The sequence below is a fragment of the Takifugu flavidus genome, unplaced genomic scaffold (assembly GCF_003711565.1).
Source record: "Takifugu flavidus isolate HTHZ2018 unplaced genomic scaffold, ASM371156v2 ctg212, whole genome shotgun sequence".
Lineage (NCBI taxonomy): Eukaryota > Metazoa > Chordata > Actinopteri > Tetraodontiformes > Tetraodontidae > Takifugu > Takifugu flavidus.
The window spans coordinates 1-16,122 of NW_026621885.1; the positions used below are offsets into that span (position 1 = coordinate 1).

Below are 16,122 nucleotides of genomic sequence, written 5' to 3' on the forward strand. Positions count from 1 at the left end.
GGGAGGATGGAGAGAGGAGGGAGGATGGAGGGAGGGGGGAGGAGGATGGAGGGAGGGAGCAGAGAGTGCTGGAAAGGAGTGTGACCAGGCTCACGCTGCCGTTGCTCAGGAGATCCACGGTATAAACGTTCGAGGGACCTGAATGATGTCATCATCCTGCGTCCGGCTAACGCTAACGCACTGACTGACATGTTTGCTAACTGCTCAGCGAGGCTGATCCTGGATGTGGACCACCACTGCCCCCCTCCTGCTGCTGATCTCCCCACATGTGGGGCCCAGAGGGAGCAGCTGTGCTTTACCTTCTTCAGCTTGCACTGGTCGTCCTTGTAGGTGATCATCAGAGCCAAGGCCAGGTCCCCTTTCACCCTCCTGGTGCCTTCACAGAGGAGCGGATGTTCTGCTTCACTCACAGTGGTCTTCATACCTGCACACACAGCATGAACCCTGGTCTAGTCCTGGACGACACAGCTGGATCAAAACGCAGGACCCGTCCTCACCAAGAGCAGCGACAGCGGCCTCAAACCCAAGCTCCTCATCACCGGGCATTTCAGTATTGCGGTTTCGGCTCGGTGGACGAGAACCTGTTGGTGATACAACTGCCCGGGGATATGGAAGAGGGGCGTTAAAAAGCCCTTGAAAGGTAGCAGAGCAGAAATGTGCATGAGGCTAGCCAGCACCTGAGCTAACGAGGCGTGAACAAAGGCCGTACCTGGTGTGCAGAGAACATCAAAGATGAAGCTGGCCAGCATGAGAGGCAGCACCGGTCTATAATCACAGAAGCTCCCGTCTCGGAGCTGCTCCGCTCGCTCCCTGATGGCCGACATCTCCACCACCCCCAGAGGAATCTTCTTTAACAGGGCCACCACCTCCGATTCCTGGTAGGCCAGCTTCACCTGCCGGCCCAAGAGCATACGGCCCGCGCGTTCTGTTAGCGTTAGCCTGAGAAGGGTGGGGGGCAGCGGGGAAGCTCGTGTGTGTACCTCCAGAGCTTTGGTGGATGCTGGTGGTCTCTGGAGTTCCAGGGAGAACATGCCGGTGTTGAAGGCCAGGTTGTGGAGCTCCGTGCGCTCGCTGAGGACGGTGAGGAAGAACGCAGCCTTTGATAGAGTGTTGGTGGCTACCTGAGTCTGCCGGGTGGTGGACACTTTGCTCTTCTTCCCCTAAACCCAGCAGGTCGATCAGAAGGAGGTCCCGGGGTTTCAGACGGCGTGCAGTGACCTACCTTAGTCTGAGGTTGCTCCACCTTCAGGTCTGGCGGATTAGCCAGCAGGTCTCTGGCCAGCTCCACCGCCAGCCGACACGCTTCGTTGCTGTAGCCGTGAGCGTGAAGCGCCTCAGCACACGCGAACAGAACCTGGTTTAAAGACAGCGTGCTCAGAACTCAAGGAGGTCTCACCTAAACCCCAGGGCTGAACCTTTCCTCACCTCCATGCGGTTCTCTTGCTCCAGTGGCTTAATTCCAGCAAAGATGTCTGGCTCCTCCTCCTGATGAAGGCTGTCAGCCATCTGTCGGTCCACGCCCTCTTCTGAGGCCACACCCACATAGTACGCCTGGTAGTCATCCTCACCCACAACCTCCTCTTCCACGGCTTCTTCAACCCCTTCCTCTGCAGCTGCTCCTGCAGCTCCTCCTGCAGCTGCTCCTGCAGCCTCCTCCTGCAGCTCCTCCTGCAGCTCCTTGCTTTTGTTAGCTGGTCCAGCTTCTGGCCTGCTGCCTACTGGGACCTGCTCGTAGTTGGACGCGGGCTTAGCAAACTTCTCCGTGGTGCTGGAGCGTGCTGTGGAGGTGGAGGTGGAGTCCAGGTCCTCCTCTCTGCTCTCGGCAGGCACCTCCTCCAGGTCAGCCTCCTTCTCCGCAGCGGCAGGCGTGCTCCCGCGCTCCCGACGGCCTCTTGGGATGGAAGCTGGGAGGATGTGGCTCAGCAGGAGGGAGCGTGGGCGGGGAGTGTCCAGCACATTTGGTGTCAAACATCTTGCTGCCCCCACCGTTGCAGCCGTGTTTATGGGAGTCTCGCAGCAGAGGACTCAGAGAGGGCAGCATCTCTGGTGGGGGGGGGGAGAAACTCGAAGGTGTTACTGGCTTCGGCGCCCAGAGCCAGGCTGGAGCCGTCGTCCAGGCTGAGCTCAGCCAGGTCCGGCTCCAGAGAGCTGTCCTCGCTGCTGTCCTCCTCTTGGTGCTGCTATGTTTAGCCCCAGCCAGGGCCATGGCCCCTCCAGGACCTGCGGCGGAGGACCCCTTACCGCCCCCCTGGGGCAGTTTCATCTTTCCTCCGAATGATGGGCTGGGACCTTTGTACATGCACTTTGCTCCTGCATCCTCTAGGGTCAGAGACATGGTGCCACCCAGCCGGACCAGCACCCCTCCTCCGCCGCTCATGGACAGACCCTTGCGTTTGGTCTCCTTGGGTCGCACCGCCACCTCTTGCTGGGAGGCGTAAGTGCCTCCCCTGCCTTTATAATCGCCCCCAGAAAAGCCTTCAGCTCGGGCAGCGCCCCCTGAGTCGGAACCTTCTCCCATGAGCCCCGCAGCACCTTTGGCCCCTCTCTGCAGCTGGACCGCCCTGGACCAGCAGAAGGTGGAGCTCTTTTTATCGGCGCTGCAGTAGGTGATGCCGTCCAGGGGGTACGCAACCTCCCAGTTGAAGTAGCAGGACTCCACGGCAGGTTTGAAGCCCTGGAACAGCTTGTCCAAGGACTTGCGATGCTGCCCCCTCTTCACGATCTCGATGACCTTCAGATGCCACTGCTTCAGATGGCCCGCCAACTCCAGACGCCTGGAAGAGAGCACGGAGACCGATCCTGAGCAGGCCGCAGGCGAGGGAACCAGGAGCAGGACATTCCACCTGCAGAGACGGACAGCTCACCTGCCGGGACTCATGGTGGGGTCCAGCACCGCCAGTCTCCAGAGCACCACCATCTCATCACACATGCTGGCACAGGCGTGAGCGGCCACCTCCGACTGGCCGTTGCCCCGCCCAGTGTGACCACTGGCGCTGCTGTGGGAGGCCGAGGTCCGAACGCTGTACCACCAGCTGATGATCTGTCCAGAGACACGTGGTTATAGAACAAGGACGTCCGACACGGAACCGCTACGCATGCGTGCTCCTGCTCAGTAACCCTTGGAGTGGGTCCAAAAGCAAACTGGTCCAAGGTGAGTGATGGGAGCTGGGCCCCCGAAGGCTGGGTGGTTAGCTGGTTAGCTGGTTAGCTGGTTAGCTAGGCAGGACTCGTTTGAAAAGGGACTGAAATAAAACCGTCTAAATGGTCGGGAATGTTCTGGTGGGTCTGGACCCAAGCACCAGCGCTAGAAGTGGCCCCTCCCCTACCTGCTCGTAGGTGAGACACTGCTCGGTCAGGATCTCCAGCAGCGGCGCCGCGTTGCTGTCTCGTCTTTTGAACATCTCCCTGACGATGGACAGAAGGTTCCAGATGCCCTCTGGCTCACGCCCTCTTAAAGGTCGCAGGAGACACGCCCACTCGGCGGCGGCGGGCGGCTCGGTGGACGACAGGTACATGGAGTTCACGTCACTGCCAAACGAGATCTGGTTTCAGAACCATTCACCGCCAGCAGAACACATCAAGAGGGTTCCACGGCCGTGCACGTGGCACAGGTCACACGTGCGCGAGCAGCTCCCGCATCCATTCAACGGGCCGAGGCCTTCAGCTTCTTACCTGAACACAACAGGTGAGGGGCCACAAAATTTGTGCAGCGTCTTCTTGATGTTGTCGCTGAGCGTGGACTCGTCCAGGTACCAGGTGCTCTGGTCCGAGGCGGACGGGCCCGCGGTGGGGTCTGGGGGGAAGCACAGACATCTGCTGAGAGTCGTCCCAACAACCCCCAGCTCCACCTCCACACCGGTCTGACCCAGAGGTGGCGCCGCCTACCTGGAGCTCCACACACAGTGTTGATGGCGGTGGACTGGGAGGACAGCAGCTCGTCCAGCAGCCGCTGGGCCGTGGGCAGGATCTGTGGAGGCAGAGCGGATTAGGACCGTCCCCTGGATCCAGAGGACGGGGAATGTGGACACGTGGACATGTGGCGTGGACGTCACCTGCTGTGGCAGCTCACTGATGAGGTACTGAGCAAACTTCTGGAGCTGGTCTCTCTGCAGCCGGGACAGGGACTCGGAGACCGGAGCCCTCAGACACACCGCTGAAGCCTGGACACACACACCTTCATGAGCAACGCCGCAGGCGCAGCACTGACCTCCGCCGACCAACACTTGCTCACGTTATGGATCCGGAAGAGGCAGAGGGCCACCACGTGGGCGCACCATTTGGCCCCGGCGCCGCAGGTGCAGCTGCAGGACGTGATGCGGCAGCGGTCGAACATGACTGCCACGTTGTACGCTCCTTTGGACTGGCCCGACTGGTTGGTCACCACGGTGGCGCTGAGATGGAAACCTGCCCACATCAAACACAAGTGTTGCTTAGCAGCACAGCACTGGACTGGACTGGAGTTAGCCCGGGGCTGGGGTAGCCCGGGGCTGGGGTTAGCCGGGGTGGAGTTAGCCCGGGGCTGGAGTTAGCCCGGGGCTGGGGTTAGCCGGGGCTGGGGTTAGCCCGGGGCTGGGGTTAGCCCGGGGCTGGGGTTAGCCCGGGGCTGGGGTTAGCCCGGAGCTGGGGTTAGGCCGGGGCTGGGGTTAGGCCGGGAACATAGTTAGCCCGGGGCTGGGGTTAGCCCGGGGCTGGGGTTAGGCCGGGAACATAGTTAGCCGGGGTGGAGTTAGCCCGGGGCTGGAGTTAGCCCGGGGCTGGAGTTAGCCCGGGAACATAGTTAGCCCGGGGCTGGGGTTAGCCCGGGGCTGGGGTTAGGCGGGAACATAGTTAGCCCGGGGCTGGGGTTAGCCCGGGGCTGGGGTTAGGCCGGGAACATAGTTAGCCCGGGGCTGGGGTTAGCCCGGGGCTGGAGTTAGGCCGGGAACATAGTTAGCCCGGGGCTGGGGTTAGGCCGGGAACATAGTTAGCCCGGGGCTGGGGTTAGCCCAGGGCTGGAGTTAGCCCGGGGCTGGGGTTAGCCCGGGGCTGGGGTTAGCCCAGGGCTGGAGTTAGCCCGGGGCTGGGGTTAGCCCAGGGCTGGGGTTAGCCCGGGGCTGGGGTTAGCCGGGGCTGGAGTTAGCCCGGGGCTGGGGTTAGCCCGGGGCTGGGGTTAGCCGGGGCTGGGGTTAGCCCGGGGCTGGGGTTAGCCCGGGGCTGGGGTTAGCCTGGGGCTGGAGTTAGGCCGGGGCTGGGGTTAGGCCGGGGCTGGGGTTAGCCCGGGGCTGGGGTTAGGCCGGGAACATAGTTAGCCCGGGGCTGGAGTTAGCCCGGGGCTGGGGTTAGCCTGGGGCTGGGGTTAGGCGGGAACATAGTTAGCCCGGGGCTGGAGTTAGCCCGGGGCTGGGGTTAGCCCGGGGCTGGGGTTAGCCCGGGGCTGGGGTTAGCCCGGGGCTGGGGTTAGCCCGGGGCTGGGGTTAGGCCGGGGCTGGGGTTAGCCCGGGGCTGGGGTAGCCCGGGGCTGGAGTTAGCCCGGGGCTGGAGTTAGCCGGGGCTGGAGTTAGCCGGGGCTGGGGTTAGGCCGGGGCTGGGGTTAGGCCGGGAACATAGTTAGCCCGGGGCTGGAGTTAGCCCGGGGCTGGGGTTAGCCTGGGGCTGGGGTTAGCCCGGGGCTGGGGTTAGGCCGGGAACATAGTTAGCCTGGGGCTGGAGTTAGCCCGGGAACATAATTAGCCCGGGGCTGGAGTTAGCCCGGGAACATAGTTAGCCTGGGGCTAGCCCAGGAACATAGTTAGCCTAGGGCTGGGGTTAGCCCAGGAACATAGTTAGCCTGGGGCTGGGGTTAGCCCAGGAACATAGTTAGCCTGGGGCTGGGGTTAGCCCAGGAACATAGTTAGCCTGGGAACATAGTTAGCCTGGGGCTGGGGTTAGCCTGGGAACATAGTTAGCCTGGGGCTGGGGTTAGTCTGGGGCTGGAGTTAGCCTGGGAACATAGTTAGCCTGGGGCTGGGGTTAGGCGGGAACATAGTTAGCCTGGGGCTGGAGTTAGCCCGGGAACATAGTTAGCCTGGGGCTGGAGTTAGCCCGGGAACATAGTTAGCCTGGGGCTGGGGTTAGTCTGGGGCTGGAGTTAGCCTGGGAACATAGTTAGCCCGGGGCTGCGGTTAGTCTGGGGCTGGGCGTGGGGAAAGGTGGACGCACCTGTCAGGAGGTTCAGACATGAGACGACTTTAGACCTACCGATCTGAAGGGGGTCTTTGACTGCTCGGATCCTGTAAAGCTGCTCTCCACGTTGGAACTCGTCTGGGCTCCCATTAGCCAGGCAGGAATACAACCTACAGCAGAGGAGGACATGGGTTTATATATCCTAGATCAGAAGAGGAGGACATGGGTTTATATACCCTACAGCAGAGGAGGACATGGGTTTATATATCCTACAGCAGAGGACATGGGTTTATATACCCTACAGCAGAGGAGGACATGGGTTATATACCCTAGAGCAGAGGAGGACATGGGTTTATATACCCTACAGCAGAGGAGGACATGGGTTTATATACCCTAGAGCAGAGGACATGGGTTTATATACCCTACAGCAGAGGAGGACATGGGTTTATATATCCTACAGCAGAGGACATGGGTTTATATACCCTACAGCAGAGGACATGGGTTTATATATCCTACAGCAGAGGACATGGGTTTATATACCCTAGAGCAGAGGAGGACATGGGTTTATATACCCTACAGCAGAGGAGGACATGGGTTTATATACCCTAGAGCAGAGGAGGACATGGGTTTATATACTAGAGCAAGAGGACATGGGTTTATATGCCCTACAGCAGAGGAGGACATGGGTTTATATACCCTAGAGCAGAGGAGGACATGGGTTTATATATCCTAGAGCAGAGGACATGGTTTATATACCCTACAGCAGAGGAGGACATGGGTTTATATACCTAGAGCAGGAGGACATGGGTTTATATATCCTAGAGCAGAGGACATGGGTTTATATACCCTACAGCAGAGGAGGACATGGGTTTATATACCCTAGAGCAGAGGAGGACATGGGTTATATACCCTAGAGCAGAGGACATGGGTTTATATACCCTACAGCAGAGGAGGACATGGGTTTATATACCCTAGAGCAGAGGATGACATGGGTTTATATTCCCTACAGCAGAGGAGGACATGGGTTTATATACCCTAGAGCAGAGGAGGACATGGGTTTATATACCCTACAGCAGAGGAGGACATGGGTTTATATACCCTACAGCAGAGGAGGACATGGGTTTATATACCCTACAGCAGAGGAGGACATGGGTTTCAGCCCCACGACCCTCTGACATGCAGGACACGATGGCCTCACTCTTGGACAGGAAGACCTCCTGATGGGCTTTATGACCACCTGCTGTCCATGATGGTTCTGGGGATGGTACCTGCACTTATGCAGGACCCGTTTACCAGCCAGTTGGTGTGTGCGTGCACATGGGGCAGCAGAACACAAGGACACAGCCCAAGTGGTGCTGAGGTCTTTGGCTGGAGGAGTTCAGAATGGAACATGTAGCAGTGGAGCAGCTGTGGGAGGAAGACAGGAGGTCCAGAGACCGGAGGTCCAGAGACCGGAGGTCCAGAGACAGGAGGTCCAGAGACAGGAGGTCCAGGGATAGGAGGTCCAGGGATGGAGGTCCAGAGACCGGAGAGGTCCAGAGACCGGAGGTCCAGAGACAGGAGGTCCAGAGACAGGAGGTCCAGAGACCGCAGGTCCAGAGACCGGAGGTCCAGAGACAGGAGGTCCAGAGACCGGAGGTCCAGAGACCGGAGGTCCAGAGACCGGAGGTCCAGAGACAGGAGGTCCAGAGACAGGAGGTCCAGAGACCGGAGGTCCAGAGACAGGAGGTCCAGAGACAGGAAGGGCCTTCTGCGGCCGCGGGCGTCTGTGGTCGCAGCTCAAGTATCCTTGAGTCACTGCAGCTCCTCCGAAGGTTGTTGGATCAGCGTGTAGATGCTAGCTGTGTAGAGTTCATGCACACACGTGCACAGCCAGAGCACCTTCAGAAGCTTCCAGCTTGAGTAGCATTCCTGGTCCTGAGGGTTGGTTGGGACCAGGATGGGCTTCAATGAACATTAGGGAACAACTCTCAGCTGCTCTATTCAGGCCAGAAGCAGCTTCCCACCACCTGAAGGATCTGAGCATCAGCCAGGCTGCATTGCATGTCGAGGACCCCACATCTGGAAAGAGCTGCATGGGTTCCTTATGGAAGCATGTTCTCCTGATTTTAGGAAAAGGTGCTGCAGACACCTGAACCCTCAGCTTCATCACAGGAGCTGAGACCTGAAGCTACAGAAGAGCTCTCACCTGATGTCCTCCTCATTCTCTGGGAAGCTCCAGTAGGCGATGCGGAGCTGCAGCTGCTCTGGGACAGGGGGGTAGACCTTCTCCACCACCTCAAACGGGATGTGGAACGCCACCTGCTTGGCTGACAACTCCACCAGTGGGATCACGTGACCATCTGAGGGACACAAGCAAAGAGGCAAAGAGGAAGGTTGGGCAGGAATCTGACACCATCAGGAGGTCTTGGAGAGGTGGAGGGAGGGGGGTGGAGGGATGGAGGGGGGGGTGGATGGGTGGATAGGGAGTGGACAGGTGGAGAGGTAGAGGGAGGGGTGGAGGGGTGGAGGGGGGGGGGGGTGGAGGGGTGGAGGGGGGGTGGGGTGGAGGGGTAGAGGGAAGGGTGAGTGGAGGGGGGGTGGGGTGGAGGGGTGGAGGGGTGGAGGGGTAGAGGGAAGGGTGAGTGGAGGGGGGGTGGAGGGAGGGGTGGAGGGGGGGTGGGGTGGAGGGGTAGAGGGAAGGGTGAGTGGAGGGGTGGAGGGAGGGGTAGAGGGGTAGAGGGGTGGATGGGGGTGAACGGGTGGAGGGGTAGAGGGAGGGGTGGGTAGACTTCACTTTGTGCCCTAAACAGGGCAGAGGTCAACAGACATATTTACAACTTTCTGAACAGTTCAAAGTCATCACAGAAAAACAGGCATCAGAACCGCATCAGAACCACTCCTGACCCGCATCAGAACCAATCCTGACCCACATCAGAACCACTCCTGAACACTTCCTGTTGTTCCCAGTGGTTCTGGTAGGGGGAATGAAACATTTGTTGTCAATGTTGTGTGCCGGTGGTTCTGGCCTGAGGGTGTGCCTGATGGCGGTCACATGGAGTGGTGGAGAGGGTGTGAAGGGTGACCAGGCCCTCAGTGATGAGGGCGGTTCAGATCGGGGGGGCTATGGGGGGGACCAATTTGAGACGGACCAAAAGGTGTGGACCAGGAAGTGAGGGGGTCACTGAACTGGACCTGGACTCACACCCAAGGACCCTGGAGCACCTGTATTTAAGGTTAAAGTTTTCACCTCGACCACTAACTAGAACTAGTTGCAGCCAGTGTCTTTACCCACAGTCAGTGCAACACTGTGGTTGTTCTGTATGATGCCCCCTCCCCCAGTCAGTCATCAGGCTGGTTCTGCTACAGGTTTCCTCCTGTTCAAGGCTGAATGTTGCATGAAGCCGCCGGTTTGGGAGTCCGACCGCGGCTTCCTGCAACTCTCCTGGAGACACTCTTGATCTCAGGGTTAGGGTTCGCCTAACCCCCCCCCCCCCCCACCCCCACCAGATAAAGGCAGCGGGGGCTGGCCTGGCCTGGGGGGTCCACCGCCACCATTCCAGCCAGTCTGGGCTGCTGTCAGACGTTCCCAGAGCCCTAACCCTAACCCTAGCCCAGGAGCAAGGCAGCTCCAAATCAGCTCCAGCACCAAACTAGCGTCCCTCCCCCCTAAAGGGGGACGGAGCGAGGCCCACAGCTAGAACCACAGCTAGAACCACCACCTCCAGGGACCCTGTTTCTGACCCAGAGAGAGAAACTGACTCTTTTCTTTAACCGGAGGAATTATTAGTGTCTGGTCGGCATTTCAACAGCTTTGGAATTCTAGAATCATTTTCCAACGGAACCTTCTCACGTCTCGGTCCGATAACAGCCCTGCTCCGGGTTTAGCCCTTCACAAGGACCTTCAGAAGGTGACCCGGAGACAGAGGCGGGTTCGGATCAACAGGTGCTGATGCTCGGGCCCGGAGGTCCTACCTTTGTTCCGGACGGTCGGGGAGTTGGGTCCAGCGGACTGCTTCCTCCAGCCTCGCCAGTTCTGACACAGACTCTCGGCCTCGGAGATGAACGAGCACAGGGAGTCTTCCTCGAACCGGTCCGAGTCTTCGAAGGAGAACCTCTCCCCGTCCTCCCACTCGGCGAACATAAGTTCCATCACATCCACGTTTCCAGCGGGTTTCAGCCTTTTCCGAGAGGCGAAAGCGACGGACCGAACACACAAAAGTGCCCGATAGTCGGGAAAAGTGAGGAGTTGTGCTGGGGGAGGGGAGACACACAGCTGAGAGGCTTACCGCTGGGCCCTCACGCACGCTCACGCACGCACGCACGCACGCACGCACACACACACAGCTGCTGCTGCTGCACAACACAGCTACACTGCAGCGTCTACGGGCGTCCGGGCGTCATTCCCGTCGCTCCCGAACGGACTCAATGTTGCTTCCAAAAACGCTCGAGCCGATAATGAACCGCACAGAGCCGCCGTGACGTCATTAAGTGCGGTTTAATTCCGCCAGGGAGGCTGTGTTCCGGCCATCGCGGGGTATTCCCGTGGATTACCCGAGATTAGGATGCGGTAGCGGAGTGGACGCCTGACGAGAGCTCGCCGCGTTCCCAAGCCGTCTTTAGCCTCTCCTCTCCCCGCTAAACGAGCTGACGAGCCGCGGCAGGTTGACGGCTAACTTTCTCGATAGCTGCATAGTGGGAATAAAAAGCTGTCATCGACCGAAGGTGCTTAAGATTGTGCTAAAATGTAGCTGAAGTCAACAACAGGTCCGCTCACTTCGGGTTAGCTTCTGAGGGCTGCGCGTTAGCTTCCTCTAGCCACCGAAGCTAACCGTGCGCTGCTAACTCGAACTCTTCGCTATTTCTCTCCATGAACCAGCGCCGTGAGCTTCGCGGTTGCCTTCCCGGACTCTCCCTGCACTGTTGTGGACATTTGTCAGCCCGTGTAAAGCCGCGCACCGCCGGGGATCCGCGCTTCTAGCCGAGTGTTTTCCGTTCTTTGTATCCGAGCTCTGCTAATGCTAACAGCTGCTCAAAGACAACCGCCTGCTCGACAAAGTCTCATCCGTCCATAGTTGTCCTGCCCCCCGGCCGTCAGCGCCTTGGCCGATAGATACTGCCGTTTCTACCTGACATGCCACGCGGAAGCCCGATTTTTGTCCGTTTTTACGGTCGCTTTGCCGGCTGAAGGTGTCTCACCTCTGCTAGCGCACCTCCTCCATCAGCTGATCACAGCTTCCGGCTTCAGCGGCTGGTGTGCAGCACGCGGCGGGATCGGCACGCGATCACCTCCCGTTCCGAGGACTCCTCAGAAGGACTTGGCAATAAAGGATGAGCTGCTAATCAGAGTTCGAGTATCCATCTTTAGCGCCCGGGGGGGGGGGGGGGGGGGGGGGGGGGGGTTCTGTCCAGCGGTACTGTCACCATGGTGCCGATACCGGGCCTTGTTGACAACAACAACAACAACAACACTCGGCATGTCTGGGTGTGATGTGTCTGATGGTGCTGCCTGATCAGCGCTGTCTAGTGATGCAAGCAGCCTCCAAATGATCAATATAATCCATAAAACAACCTGTCAGGGTAATAACCCGTCAGGGTAATAACCTGTCAGGGTACCAGCCTGTTAGGGTAATAACCTGTCAGGGTACCAGCCTGTCAGGGTAATAACCTGTCAGGGTACCAGCCTGTTAGGGTAATAACCTGTCAGGGTACCAGCCTGTCAGGGTAATAACCTGTCGGGTACCAGCCTGTCAGGGTAACAGCCTGTCAGGTAATAACTGTCAGGGTACCAGCCTGTCAGGGTAATAACTGTCAGGGTACCAGCCTGTCAGGGTAATAACCTGTCAGGGTAACAGCCTGTCAGGGTAACAGCCTGTCAGGTAATAACCTGTCAGGGTACCAGCCTGTCAGGGTAACAGCCTGTCAGGGTAATAACCTGTCAGGGTAACAGCCTGTCAGGGTAATAACCTGTCAGGGTAACAGCCTGTCAGGGTAATAACCCGTCAGGGTACCAGCCTGTCAGGGTAACAGCCTGTCAGGGTAATAACCTGTCAGGGTACCAGCCTGTCAGGGTAATAACCTGTCAGGGTACCAGCCTGTCCATATAACAGCCTGTTACCCTGACAGGCTGGTACCCTGACAGGTTATTACCCTGACAGGCTGGTACCTGACAGGTTATTACCCTGACAGGCTGTTACCCTGACAGGCTGTTACCCTGACAGGTTATTACCCTGACAGGCTGTTACCCTGACAGGCTGGTACCCTGACAGGTTATTACCCTGACAGGCTGGTACCCTGACAGGCTGGTACCCTGACAGGTTGGTACCCTGACAGGCTGTTACCCTGACAGGTTATTACCCTGACAGGCTGTTACCCTGACAGGTTGGTACCCTGACAGGCTGTTACCCTGACAGGCTGTTACCCTGACAGGTTATTACCCTGACAGGCTGTTACCTCAAACGGAATCTTGGGCTGAAGGTCCGGGCCAGAACCCCGTGGAAGTGACATCATTGCCTGTTTAGCAGCACCCCTGGTCCTGGTTCTGATGACACCATCAGGACCGGCTCAGCCTCACCGGGCCCCAAGGTCCAACCATAATAATGTGCTGGATTCTCCAAAGGTTTTCATTTCCATCCTGTTATTCCACCTTATTCTCCATCAACCAGCGCTCAGAACCCCAGAATGACAACGCCACAACAGAACTTTGGACACATTTATTGAAAAAGAAGAGTCTGTGTTAATACAAGGACCCTGTCCCGAGTCCTCCGGCTGCCGGTCCTTTGGACAATGATGCTCCGAGCTCTGCACATCTGCACATCTGGATGAACGGTCAATCTCCTGCAGAGCCTCCTAAGGTGAGCCGGGGTCCATGCCTGGGTCCATGCCTGGGTCCATGTCCATGCTCTGGGGGGACAATCCAGGACATTTAGCACCAGTCACCAACACACTTGCCTACAGGGACAACCTAGCGTGCACGTTCTGGGCGGGGGCAGGAACCCAGGGCGGGGGCAGAAGGAGACTGGGACCGCTACGCGTGCAGAGCTGAGACCTTGTGTTTGAGGCAGCCGTTAGGAAATGACGCTCAGCTTTCCCAGCCCGTCCCTCGTCGTCCACCTTTGACCCGTCTTGTAATGGTTCAGAAACCGGACGACCGTGCAGGGGGGCCACCCCCCCTCTGGAGCTCCACCAGGCAGGCGCCGCAGCTAGCCCGTTAGCAGCCACAGCTAGCCCATTAGCCGCTGCAGCTAGCCCATTAGCCGCCGCAGCTAGCCCATGAGCCACCGCAGCTAGCCCGTTAGCCGCGCAGCTAGCCCGTTAGCCGCTGCAGCTAGCCCGTTAGCCGCGCAGCTAGCCCGTTAGCAGCTGCAGCTAGCCCGTTAGCCGCCGCAGCTAGCCCGTTAGCCGCCGCAGCTAACGTGCCGAGGTGAGGCCACGCTCAGACATCACCTTGTTAACTATTTCAGAGGGAACTCGGGACAAACAAAGAGTCGGATCTTATTCCAACGTACATGGAGAACACAAACGTGACAATAAATAAAGTCCGGAACGAGGAGCAGTCTTTGGGTGTGGCAGCAGTTCGGGACCGAGCGGTCCAGACGCTCAGAACTCAGCCGTCCTCAGAGATCCACTCGTCAGATCTCAGAGGTCACGTTGGGGAATCTTTTGAGCAGAGTGTTGACTTGTTTGGGCGGCAGACGCCCCCCCTGCAGGCTGGACTGGTTCTTCACGGCAGCCTGTCAAAAACAGACACGTCAGTCCCGGTCCAGGGTTCAGAACCGTTTCGAGCGGGTTTATTATAGCCTTAACTTGGTTAACCCATCAAGCAGCATCAATAGGATGACGACGTGTTTCTTAATAGTGGCAAAATTTAATTATATCGAATCAGAAATTAGACAACCATGAAAAACTTGAGTAGAAATCAAACAACACACAACTATGGTTGATGACTGTTGTGGCTCGTTTGTTAAAGACCTCCTCTCGTTCCACATCTCACCTTTTAATAAATGCTATTCAATACCAACCAAACTATAATTACACAAACCGTCATCGGCTTCAGGCCACCTCATGAGCCCCTGTCGTGGCCTCCAGGGTCTGGGACCTGAGGAAGCTGGGAGCAGGAGCCCCGGGTCAGTGGGGACTCACCTGAGCCTTGTTGACGCAGGTGTAAAAGGACGTCATCTCTCTGAAGCACAGGCTGTCCACAAAGTTGTTCTGCTTCCAGCAGGCCATCAGGACGGACATCTCTGTGATACAGGTGGCCTCTGAGAACACACCACAAAGACCATCAGGCCATGACCTCCTCCATATGGGGGGGGCTCCATTTCAGGCCGGAACAAACAACACGCGGTCACCTAGTGTGCACGTGCACTATGGGGGGGGGCAGAGCGCCAGGGGACCGACCCTTGGTTTTATTAAGAGCAGGCGGCGCTGGAGCTGGGCCACAATGGGCCCAGAGGTGTCCCGCTCTAGCCCCTGGACCTGGAGCAGGTCTCTGATCTGCACTTGTGCTACATCTCATTGAGACTTGGTTGACCTGCAGACAGAAGCTTTCCAACCAGTAACTGCTGGTAACCTAGTGCTAACCCAGGCTCCAGCAGGTCACCAGAGGGAATTCCATCATACTGAAAAATAAATACAACAGCTGCTGTGAATCACAAAACATGCAGTAGTTTAACATCTGAACGTCCATGATTCCAGATCCATAATGAGCTCCCGCTAGTTTAACTAGTTTAGCAGCAGACAGCCGTCCCTGAATCCCAATACTGACATTTGGAAAAGGTGAGTGGGAGTTCAACTCTGCCCCCTCTGACCGTGGCAACTAGTCAACTGTTGTTGCACTGTGGTAAACGGCCCAAAGGGTAGCGGTGAAGACGAGGTTCTATGAGTGAGAGCAGGTTAGGGTAGAGTAGAGTAGGTGTAGGGTAGGCTAGAATAGGTTAGAGCAGGTTAGGGTAGGTTTAGGATAGGCTAGAGCAGGTTAGAGTAGGTTTAGCATAGGCTAGAATAGGTTAGGGTAAGTTAGGGTAGGTTTAGCATAGGCTAGAATAGGTTAGAGCAGGTTAGAGTAGGTTTAGCATAGGCTAGAATAGGTTAAAGTAGGTTTAACGGTAGGTTAGAGCAGGTTGGGGTAGGTTAGAGTAGGTTTAGGATAGGCTAGAATATGTTAAAGTAGGTTTAACGGTAGGTTAGAGCAGGTTGGGGTAGGTTAGAGCAGGTTTAGGGTAGGTTAGAGCAGGTTAGGGTAGGTTTAGCTTAGGTTAGAGCAGGTTAGAGTAGGTTAGCATAGACTAGAATATGTTAGAGCAGGTTAGGGTAGGTTAGAGCAGGTTAGGGTAGGTTAGCATAGGCTAGAATATGTTAGAGCAGGTTAGGGTAGGTTTAGCTTAGGTTAGAGCAGGTTAGAGTAGGTTTAGCATAGACTAGAATATGTTAGAGCAGGTTTAGCGTAGGTTAGAGCAGGTTAGGGTAGGTTTAGCATAGGCTAGAATATGTTAGAGCAGGTTAGGGTAGGTTTATGGTAGGTTAGAGCAGGTTAGGGTAGGTTAGAGCAGGATAGGTGAACCACTGTCCCTCTAATTTATTGTTGTGGTTGGAGAGGGGACTGTTACCACACGGGTAATAACCTGCTATGGGACCTTACACGTGCTGGGTGACAATGACTCGATTCTTACCCCCTTTCCCGAGCCTGCGGTTCGCCACCGAGTCCCCCAAGACGAGCTTCTTGTTGGGTTTCAGCACCGGCCTCCCGTTCCCTCTCGCCAACAGCCTGCTGACCTTCTCCTGGAACACAATTCCGCCTCCCTGCGCCGCCATTTCCAACACTCTGGCTCCTCCTCCTCCCTCACAACGTCATCAAACCAGGACAAACGTGAGGCTGTGATTGGCTCTTAGTCCAAACAGGGCGTTCCTTGTTGACGCAAGTCCGCCGTCAGTATTTGTGTGGCTCATTGGCGTCTTCCAAAGGAGACCGCCCTCTTTTCGTGACAGGTCCGCCCCTTTTTA

General features: G+C 57.4%; 2 protein-coding genes across 2 annotated transcripts; both read right to left on the bottom strand.

Annotated features, from left to right (window-relative positions):
* Positions 1 to 94: 94 nt before the first annotated feature.
* Positions 95 to 11,426, bottom strand: zswim8 (zinc finger, SWIM-type containing 8; the record flags this gene model as incomplete). The annotated part of the gene is given in 18 exon segments (XM_057023404.1): positions 95 to 424; positions 498 to 596; positions 710 to 893; positions 981 to 1,160; positions 1,223 to 1,354; positions 1,426 to 1,851; positions 1,853 to 2,062; positions 2,064 to 2,161; positions 2,164 to 2,774; positions 2,865 to 3,040; positions 3,327 to 3,528; positions 3,673 to 3,793; positions 3,886 to 3,967; positions 4,053 to 4,160; positions 4,232 to 4,404; positions 6,217 to 6,311; positions 8,330 to 8,483; positions 10,096 to 11,426. Coding segments are annotated over 18 exon segments (3,559 nt in total), but the record flags the coding sequence as incomplete, so codon positions are not given.
* A 1,392-nt stretch (positions 11,427 to 12,818) lies between these two features.
* Positions 12,819 to 16,001, bottom strand: chchd1 (coiled-coil-helix-coiled-coil-helix domain containing 1). Its single transcript, XM_057023397.1, has 3 exons — positions 15,792 to 16,001; positions 14,263 to 14,381; positions 12,819 to 13,853 (listed from the first exon to the last, which is right to left on the bottom strand). Exons 1-3 carry the CDS (start codon positions 15,931 to 15,933, stop codon positions 13,752 to 13,754), a joined length of 363 nt encoding a protein of 120 aa, XP_056879377.1. The 5' UTR covers positions 15,934 to 16,001; the 3' UTR covers positions 12,819 to 13,751.
* Between the last annotated feature and the right edge of the window lie 121 nt (positions 16,002 to 16,122).

What these genes read in the sequence shown, in the direction of transcription:
- chchd1 (XM_057023397.1), bottom strand. Translation starts at nt 15,933, where the DNA reads ATGGCGGCGCAGGGAGGCGGAATTGTGTTCCAGGAGAAGGTCAGCAGG. An exon ending in CCGCAGGCTCGGGAAAGGGG is followed by an intron (nt 14,382 to 15,791) that starts GTAAGAATCGAG and finishes GTGTGTTCTCAG; the next exon opens with AGGCCACCTGTATCACAGAG. An exon ending in CCTGCGTCAACAAGGCTCAG is followed by an intron (nt 13,854 to 14,262) that starts GTGAGTCCCCAC and finishes TGTTTTTGACAG; the next exon opens with GCTGCCGTGAAGAACCAGTC.